At 45.1% G+C, this 10,404-nt stretch overlaps 1 protein-coding gene across 6 annotated transcripts in view; it reads left to right on the forward strand.

Moving 5' to 3' along the window:
* The first annotated feature begins 575 nt into the window (after positions 1-575).
* The window catches only part of dmxl2 (Dmx-like 2), a 44,129-nt gene continuing 34,300 nt past the window's right edge, over positions 576-10,404 (forward strand). For 2 of the 6 annotated variants that reach the window (XM_017440062.3, XM_017440063.3), the window contains exons 1-4: positions 577-1,007; positions 9,550-9,675; positions 9,880-9,951; positions 10,058-10,136. In XM_017440062.3, coding sequence (XP_017295551.1) covers positions 921-1,007; positions 9,550-9,675; positions 9,880-9,951; positions 10,058-10,136 — 364 coding nt within the window. In that variant the 5' untranslated portion in view covers positions 577-920. Of the gene's footprint in view, positions 1,008-9,549; positions 9,676-9,879; positions 9,952-10,057; positions 10,137-10,404 lie in introns of those variants that run through there. The other 4 variants (XM_017440066.3, XM_025002501.2, XM_037979687.1 and 1 more) reach the window with 3 other exon arrangements.

Consider the following 10,404-nt stretch of genomic DNA (forward strand, 5'->3'; position numbering starts at 1 on the left):
CAGCAGCCATCTCCTGAAAGAGCTGAACATTTTGATAAATTTGCAGCTAAAACTGCAAAGTCTGCAGAATGAGTCAGGTTAACAACAAATGTACAAACAGGACAACAACAGAGGGAATCAAAATATTTATTTGGATCTGTTTTTGTCTTTTATGCTAATTCTTTTAGCTTTTAGCTAGCAATCTGCTACTTTTAGCTTTCACGGCTCAGTTTCAGCTTCTTCAGCTGCTCCCAGCATTCAGGCTGCAGTTTCACAGAAGATGTAATCTCTCTGGCATACACAGTTTTCCCACATTTGATGGATTATCTTTGATCAGACAAAAATATTCTTCATCACTTTTTACCTCAAACTGTTAAACATAGAAAATCAGACATAGATCGGCTGCACAGCGAGCAGGAAGGAAGTGAGATCAGAATTAAAACACTTCTGAGGCTAAACTGTGGCGAATAAACAATAATATAAAAATACTTCTTTGTTAGTCAAGAATACAGGAAGTTAAAACCCAAATAAGGTGTCCGTGTCTGTGCTGTCCGCTCTAGGTTTCGTGGATCTATGTTGGTTCGGTCGTGCCGACGTGAACGCGCATGTCGGGCGCGCTGCGGAGCTGCTCCTGCCTCGGCTCTCACGATCATCCGTGAGGATGGCGCTGACGGCGCGAGGCGGCGGGCTTTTAATGATTAAATAGATGCCAGGACCCGATGAAATTACGTCCAAACGGGCCGGAAACGCGCACACACCGCAGCGCCGCCGTCCTCTGGGGAGGGGGCGATAAACGAGCCTCCGCCGGGCCGACAGGGCAGGACGACGCTTTGGACGCTCCTGATGGAATTCCCAGCGGCTGCTAGATGGAGAAACCGAAAGGGTGGACTCGTTATGAATAATTAAAAGAAGCCTCATCTGCTGCTAAAACAGAAGCCAAAATGCATCTGCACCAGGTGCTGACGGGAGCCGTGAACCCCGGGGACTGCTGCTACTCGGTGGGGAGCGTGAACGACGTCCCCTTCACGGTGAGATTTGGATTTTTGTTGTTTTTACTCGGAATGACACCGACTGAAGCTAACTGCCGATTAGCTGGCTAGCTTAGTTCGCTAACGCTCGGCGTAAACGGGCTCGCGAGCGAGTTAGCTTGAAGCGCGAGCTCGAGCCGCCGCGCGCCGACATTTCATTCACACGGTTTGGGTCCGGAGAGCCAGGGACGCCCTCATCACAGCCCCGGTTCTGTTAGGCTTCAACAAGCTGAAGCTCAGCTAAATGTTGCTAAATGCGTTTCAGGGCGCGAGGCGTCGCGCGGTGACCTTTAGCTGCATCTTGCAGCCGTTACTGCAAGGGATTCCCTTTGCGCATCCGTGAAATTATTGCGTTTTTTTACGTTCTCGGCGCAAGCCACGGCTAAAACTCCGCAGCCTCACGCCGGATGTGTTTTCACTGAGTGTGCCGTTTGACCGGAAACGCCACAGCGGCTGCAGCTCGTGTTTGTTTGCGGTTTTGGAGCAGCTGAAGCTCGCTTCCATTTGGCGTTAAATCCTCCTCACGGCTCAGCAGCCCGCTGTCAGCCCAGCACCGGCTGCGCCAGCGTGACGTACACGGCCTTATATGGGCACAGGTTCCGCCGTGGGGTGTCCGTGCACTCAGACCCCTTATCAGTTGCGGACATGGCCTTTGCTGTCGCCCGCCGCTAGAAAGCGAAAGGTGGGCGATGCGCTTTGCCTGTGTGCGCGTCTGTTGGCGAAATATCTCATGAACCATTGCACAGATTTGAATGAAACTTTCAGGAAATAACAACTGGATGTGCATCTACAACTGATTTACTTCTGAACTAAACCCATTACAAGATGGCCATCACTGCTAGCTGGACAAAAATGGCTACAGCTTGACCTGTTTTGCAGCTATGGAGCTGCAGTTTTGTGTGGTGGTAGCTGAGCCTGATCCCCAACACACATTCTGAGAGCTAAAGGCTTGCATAAGATGTTTACCACAGGATCCACTGCATGGATTTGAGTTAAACTTTCATCTGCAACTGATTAATGTTTGGAGCCAGCTCAATCCAAGATGGCCGCCACAGTTATCCAACACAAGAAGAGATTCTAAGTGAGTTTTACAGGTAGATCACCTGGTGCTGTTCATAAGGTTTGACCAAAATGGCCATGACTGTCATTTTTCATCATTAAACAGTCTGAAAGGTGGCGGGTGATATGCATTCCTTCAGGCTTTTATTAATTTGATCCGTTTGTTTCTGACAGTGGTGCTGGTTCAACAGAAGCTCTGTGTTTGTGATGCGTTCACAGACGTCGCGTTGGAAAATAAATCCATTTTTCTGTCTGCGGTCTGGGAGGCACCCCAAACTTCTCTGTGAGCCTCAAGAAGACGAGACGCAAATCAATATTCAATTATGTGCGCCGAGCAAACGCTCCGATCTGAACATTACAAGCAGCTGATCGTTACTCTAACATATATTGTTGTTCTCTGGCCTGCGTGACGAACAAAAATGGAGGAAGTAGAAGCAGGAAAGTGGCGCTCTGAGTCAGCAACACATCGAGAGCAGACGATGAATCAGGACTTTCTGATGGTTAATGACATTTTGTAAGAAAAACTGACAAAAGCGAAACCTGAACGGTTCCAGAAAACATTCTCATTACTTAAAGGAATGCCTATTGCCCGCCACTTCTCATGCCAGCATTTTAAATAAACTAAGATGTTTTTTTTAAGAAAATGACAGAGTTGGAGCCATTTTGATTTCTCTTTCTCCACAGCGAGTCCTCATCCTCCATCTAACTCTGTCCTCTGTGTCCTCTGTCCTCAGTCCAACTCCCTCCATGTCCTCTCTAACTGCATCCGTATCTGTCCTCTTTGTCTCTAACATCCTTCTGTCCCTCCTCTGGACATGTCCAAACCATCTCAGTCTTTATCTCCCAGTCCTTCAACCTGTGCTGGACCTCTGATGTCCTCATTCCTCATCCTGTCCATCCTCGTCCCTCCCAAGGAGAACCTCAACATCTTCAGCTCTGACACTTCCTGTTCTGTCTCCAAACCAGACAACATGGCTGCTCTCACCGCTGTCTGAAAACCTTTCCTTTGACCTTTGACCTTTGCTCATTCCTGAAACTTTTCTCCATCCTGCCTGGACTCTTGGAGCAGTATGTGTTGTGGATGACTCTCAGCTTCTACCACACCAAACCTTAGCTCAATATCGGCAGAACTGATGGAGGTATAGCCACTTATGAGTTGGCTAATCTGGATTAGCTGTGGCAGCCATCTTGAATTGGTGTAACTCCAAAAGTTATTGAGTTGTAGATCTGCATGCATTGATTATTTCTGAAGGTTTCATTAACATCTACCTACTGCTTCATGAAATATTTGCTGAGATAGAATTTTATAGTTGATAAAAAATAGATGTTTTTGTACATTATGGCACATAAAGTGATTTTGTCAGTAAATAAGGGTTCAGTAATAATTATAAAGCTACAGATTTACAGCGTTTATAGAAGTTTCCAGCTTCTCTTCATGTTCAGGTTGTAAAAACTGAAATGTTATCAGACATATTTCAGCAGCACCCTTTGGGGGGGGTGTAGGTCTGTTTCTGTTGCCGGGAGCAAAATGTTTTCCACCAGGCAATTACATGATCACCTGCCTTCCATGACAGCAGGCACGTTGGTTCGCTGTTCATCGTTTCCATTTACTTATTAGTTTTTAATCTTTCTGTAATGCAGCTCTCCTCCTCAGTCTGCTGGGATTCAGTAAAAACTTTTGTTGCTAATTCTAATAAAACTATAGGCGCTGCTTGTCCCCCTTCGGCGTCCCTCTGTCTCCTGATCAGGACAGTTTAGATGTAAGCAGACGGATGTTCTCCCTGCGGTCGGAGCTGCTCGGCAGCAGAGGACAGACGTGGTTGTGAAGCTGGAGCCTCGCTCGTCGCCACCGGGCCTCGTTTCTGCGGGGGGGACGTGAAGAGCATGAGACATCATGTCCAAAGTGTTTACACTCACAATGACCCCTGAGGCTCCTGGACCTGACCCTGACCACACACACACACACACACACACACACAACCTACATCCTCGTCTGCAGCGTTTCATCATCACATTTGTCCTCAGACATATCTAAAGAAATTTATAGAAGGTGAGGCAGACGTTGTGTTTCTCTGTTCAGATGCTTCCCAACCTGAGGAGAACCAGAGGAAACAAGACGTTGGTTAATTTCCTCTAACTGTGGTTCTCAGAAAGGTTGGAGTCCGATGTCCCTCAGAACAGCTGTTGGACGTATCGTCTTACACTCTGAAGACGATCAGTAAAAAGACAATTTCCTGATCTTTTACATTGTCTTGACTGGAGTTGATGCTGTAATATAAACAGCTTCATAGGTTCAGGCTTCATCTACACTCTGGGTTTTTTTGGGGGGGTTGAGATTGTCGGGAAGCTCGGGCTCAGATCCGTATATTCCCAGGATCCTCTTCTGCTCTCTGACAGGCTGTTAGAAAACTCTGAACTCAGCATCCTGTTGGTTTTTACTTGTACCTCTTGAATATAATTTACAGTCTGCTTGACTTTTCTCTCCATCGTTCACTTTGAAATCCCTCCACACGGCTGCTTCTTCTTCTGGTGTTTGACTGTTTACCTTATGGTGCATTACCACCACCAGCTGGTATCAGAACAACCAGCTCCAATAAAGAACGTTACAGGAACATCAGCAGCCCCATTAATGTGATCCAGGACACCGAATACAGTTTGAGTTCATTTTTCTTTTGTGTCGCTCTTCAGAAAATGAACTGACACGAGGAGCAGTCCCATCCAGTCGTAGTTGAGTTTAAAGGCCACTTTTAGATGTTCAGTTTAAATAGTTGTGTTAGTTTCCAGCAGCAGGTGCAGCACGTCATGCTTCAGAGAAAATAAAACCCGATCAGCTGCTCCTCTGTGAACCTTTTAACCAGATGACCAGAATGACCTTTGACTCGTTTGAGACTGAGCACTGAAACTTGGTTGAAACCAGGTTGAAGCTGGAAACTAGGTGATTTATATAAGAATTTTAAGTATTTTACAAAACTGCATTTAAATGTGCCTCTGATTAAAGCTGTAGCAATTTCAGATTTTACCTTAAACCAAAACTCAGAGCTGTTACACGAAGAGAGTGATGGAAGCTGGATGTTGCTGTTTTCTTCCTGTCAGCAGAGAACAGGAAACCCTAAATGGTGACCTAAGGGTCAAAGGTCAGGCTGTAGGGTTTCAAACTGAATACCAGGTTACTACAGGTCACATCTGATCAGTCGGTGTTTCAGGATGTCACCTGAAAGCCTGCTAACTCTCAGAAACATCAGGTTTTGAGCCTGGCGGGTGTGTTTGTTCGCTGCGTTCGATGGAAGAAAAGTAGAAGTGCTGTATCACCCTCTTCCTCTTATCTTCCTCCATCTCTCCTCCAGTTTAAAACACTGTTACCTAAAAGCAGCTGCGTGTCTGTTTGCTGTCTTTTTAAAGCCTGACAGCAGTTCGCTGACTGAGCTTTAAAACCGATAAGAGCGGCTCTGTAGTGAGAGCAAAAGATCATGTTGTTTCAGCTGCTCTTCCTCCGTGTGTTGGAGCTTTGGGAATAAATTCAAACCTTAGTCGTCTTCAGATTACTCTCTGACGTGGTACGTTCAGTTTATTCTTTATCTACTCAGATGAGGCAGATTTAAAAACAAAGACACCGTCACTCCTGACATATCTGACACAAACCTTTGGATTTACCTGCTGCAGGTATGTCAGAGTAGTTCCTAAAACATTAAACCCAGCAGTCCTTGAAGGAATGCATATCACCCGCCGGTTTTTAAACAGAGATCTCATGTCATCTATTAGTGCTCAGAGTGTTTGTTGAGGATGACTCTCAGCTACTACCACACCAAACCTTAGCTCAGTACCTGTAGTTGTAGCCATTTTCTTCTTAGCTGTGGCAGCCATCTTGAATCAAACTGACTCCTAAAGGTGGAGATGAATATCTGATGATTATTTTCTGAGTTTCATTAAAATCTGTCCATTGGCCCATGAGATATTTTGCTAACAGACAATAACATGATCGTGGCGGCGGGCAATAATAAATCATGTCTTCTTTATCCCAGCGGATCTGTAGCAGCGAACACAGCAGTGCTTTGATTTAAAGAAGTTTTAAATAACAGATCTGTAGATGAGCTGAACTGAAGCCGGTTCGCTCCGAGTCACTGACAGCCTGGGATTTATTTTAATGACGCACACTTTACTTTATTCTGTAGCCACAAAAACCAAACAAGCAAGAACTTAATGACCTGTTCAGGTATTCAAGGTGCGCTCTTTGTTTATCAGGTCCTCTTAAATAAATCACTGTCCTGACTGTCATGAGACTTCACTCTTTTATTTAACTCCATTCCAGGGTGTTATTTTTATGGTTCAGGATCCGACAGTCCACCTCAGAAAACAGAAAGTTCTGCCAAGGCCATAGGGTCAATAAAGACATTTAAGGATCTGCATCCTGATGGATCACCACCAGAGTTTAATCACCTGTCTTTGAGACAACCCCAACATTTCCTGAAAACTTTATTCAAATCTCTTTATTAGTTTTTAGTTATTTTGCTAACAGACAGAAGCAGAACAACATCACTGAAAACATGACCTCCTTGGTGGAGGTAATAAAATCTCATGTCACCAAATAAACTCTTATTAATTCCTGCTGCAGGTAACTGTCAGTCTTTAGGATATCTGGAAACTGTTTTTGTCCCATTAGATTTTAGAATATCTGGTGATGATTCCACTTCCTCTGCACTTGGAGGCAGGAGGTTGAAGGTGTTATCTCAAAGGGCTGCGACCTGTGACTGAAGAGCATCCATGAGGTTCTCAGTTTCCTCCCGTGAGTCTCAGAGGCTCACAGTCCTGTTTGGGTTTTATTTTGAAAGGGTCCCAGAATGGTTGAGGAGGACTCCAACCCGTCTCAAAGCTCCACAGCTGTATTAAACCCAGAAAACAGCTGCAGCCTCGAAAACTAGATCTACAATCCACGCTGATGATCAAAAACAGTTATTAAAATAACCGATCCAATCTTCATTTCTAAAGTGTCCTCCAGCAGATTAAATAATAAACATGGAGGCAGCAGCCAAAGTGGGTACAGTAATGTGCATGTGGACTAGAATGCAGGTTTGCAAACCGTGCACACAAAAAAAGATCTTAAAAACTGTCTCATTGATAACAAACACTAAGAATTCAGTGAGACTGCAGCTGAATATTTGCCAGTTTTCTTTCAGGTCTGAGTTGCCATCCCGTCTCCATCAGCCCAGTGAAATACCACCTTAACATCCTGCTTTTGTCACATAAAATGTGACTGGATTTAAATTTGTGTTTTTACAGCACATAAAACCATAATCCACAAGTCCTGTGTGCTGCTTGCTTACTGTGATGTCAGGATTATCCTGCTACAATCTCTGTTAATATAATTTCCTTTGTAATGGTGTCCACAGCATCCTGTGTGTGTGTGCATGATGATGATGATGGAGAACATCAGTCCAGAGCAAAGGGGGAACTGAATGATAACTCATTGTGTTTAAGGCAGAAACACAAAAACTTAGCAGGTCATATTCTTGCTACGTGTGATTTATCTCGCTGTCAAAGAGCTGAGAACGAACTCACACGTGTGTGTGTGTGTGTGTGTGTGTGTGTGTGTCCGAGACCTAGAGGGTGCGTGACGGTGACTGCTTTTAATTTCTTCTGTTCTGTGTTGGAGCGAATGCCGCAGTAATAGTAAAACCCACGCTGCAGCTGCCTCACTACTTTCTACATCTCGACACATAAATCTCCTTCCGCAGCATTCAGAGGCTGATAAAAGCCTTCATCTTCCAGCCGTGGTTCTGTTCTGCTGTCTGGCCCGGTTGTTCTCAGCTCCTCCTCCTGTTCTCCTGAATAATGAACGACACAAGCAGCCATCCTGGCTGTTGTGCTGCTCGCCTGTCTCCCAGGTGCTGCAGCCATCGTTCCCGTCCTGCTTTTGTTTGCCAGCTGACAGCAGTTGGATCAATTTACCTCCCAGTCGGTGCTCCCAATCCTGACACAACTCTGCCCGTCCAGCTCGGGAAAATCAGCATGTGTTGCATTTATTGTTAATAAGAGTCGCCTTACGTAACCACTCTGTTCACGTCTTTCTGATCAGGGCGTGCAATTGTTGAAAATGTGTTTTGAGTGAAAATTTTGTTTTGCAAAAATGCTAAACACAAGGAAATGAATGCACTACATTATGGCAAGCCATTTGTGTATTTATTCAGTATCCCTGATATCAAGCATCATTTGGACAGATCTTCATTGGATGTTTGGATGTACATCTTCAACTTGATTTAAGATGGCTGCCACAGCTAATCAGCTTTAGCAAACACAAACATTGCTACAAATCAGTGAGTTTTACAGACATTGAGCTAAATATTACTGTGGTAGGAGGAGAGAGTCTGAGCTGTAACTGATCATGTGAGGTCTTTGTTCAAGTCTTTGGCGCGCAGTGTGGCGGGTGATTTTTATTGAAAAGCTGTATTTAAATCTGAATCATTCCAGGTTTTACCTTCCACTCCTGGTTGAGTCCACAGTCACCTCCTGGTGGAGGACTCTGGGAGAACAGACTTCAGATATGTTGGTTTTTGTGTGGACATTAGACAGACAGTGGTCATGTGACGTACGTCAGTAAGAGACGGCTCCTTCTATAAGTCTGTGATGGAGAATATTTCCTCTGAAGCCATCTGATGAAACATTAGTCAGTGGCTTAAACTGAACTAACAGATAAAAAACCTGACTGTTCCAGGGGTGGTTCTGTTGCTGAAACTGCTGGATATAATAAACCCCTTCAGTACAATGTACTGATAGACCAACAGAGTACCTTTAGTCGGACACCTCGTGAGCTCCGCTGCAGTAAAGGAGGTCAGACCTGCCTGCAGCAAAAACACGACTGCTGCGTTAGCTGGGCTCTGCTGAGGACACGCTTCAAATAAATTCAGCTCCAGGTTGTTTATGTTAATGCTGCAGTTTACAGGTAGGTACCTAAAAACATTAAAGATGCACAAAGAAACAAGGTGGAGAAGCTGTGAGGGAATGTGTAGCTCTGAGTGTTTTGCTGATGAGGGAAATAATCTCTGTTACACAGGTGCAAACAGGACTTTATGAATTCACATGCTTGGAGAAATACCACTTCACATTTAAAGTTAGTTCACTGAGTTCACAGCACCTCAACAATGGTCAACCTGTAGTACAAACAATAAAAGTGGGTCAAACTTGTGTACCTCTGTAGCCCGAGAGGTCAGTGACTTGGTGTTTACTGACCAACCTTTAAACTGTCTTACTGAAGACGTGCCGACTCTACGGAGCATCACTCTGAGCTGCAGAGACTCCTACAGTCAAAGACTTTCTAAGATAAATTAGAGCTTTAGAGTTCAGTGACGGTTTGCTTTTATTTATGATCTGCGGTCAGTGAACTTTGTGAAGAAGTTAAAAGTTCAGCATCAGTGATATTCAGAGCCTTATAACTATCTGCATGGATGTTTTTTAATGTAGAAGTTAATTTATGTCTTCTTTTCTCTCCCAGGCCTACGGCTCGGGGTGTGACGTAGTGATCCTGGCGTGCGACTTTGACTGTGTTCAGATCATCCCCGGAGCTCAGAACGGGAACATTCAGGTGGGCTGTGTGGAGTGTTCCCACCAGCTGGGCAGGGTAAGTGTCACACCTGCCTTCACACACTTCTCCAGTAAAGCCAGAGGACATTATCACCTCTGCTGGGCTTAAAGGTGCACATTCAGCCATGTTTGCACTAGTGTGCTCCACACCCTACCTTCCCATCTCCTCTGGGAATAACGGGGCAGAAGCACTGATAGGGGGACTGATGTTTGGATGATGAACACAACTCTTTATTTTTAGATTGCTGCCTCTTACGGAAACACAGTCTGCATCTTCGAACCTCTTTCTACCAACCCAAATAAACGCCACAAGGTGAGTACAGAAGTCAGGAATGATTTTACTCAGCACCTGGTGGATTTAATTCAACCTGTGTTCAAATAACCTTGCATGGTGTGTCTCGCTCTCCCACCACTAACAGCAACTTAACTATCAGTGGCAAAAGACAGGACAGTTCTTTCTCGATGCCATCACCTATAACCTGGCCTGGGACCCACAAGGTATACCTGAGCGTCCTGTGGTTAAGCTATGATCCACTTACACACACATGTGATCCACGTTACACACACACCTGTGATCCACGTTACACACACACACCTGTGATCCACGTTACACACACACACCTGTGATCCACGTTACACACACACCTGTGATCCACGGTACACACACCTCACACACCTGTGATCCACGTTACACACACACCTCACACATCTGTGATCCACGTTACACACACACCTGTGATCCACGTTACACACACACCTCACACAC

The sequence above is a fragment of the Kryptolebias marmoratus genome, linkage group LG15 (assembly GCF_001649575.2).
Source record: "Kryptolebias marmoratus isolate JLee-2015 linkage group LG15, ASM164957v2, whole genome shotgun sequence".
Taxonomy (NCBI): Eukaryota; Metazoa; Chordata; class Actinopteri; order Cyprinodontiformes; family Rivulidae; genus Kryptolebias; species Kryptolebias marmoratus.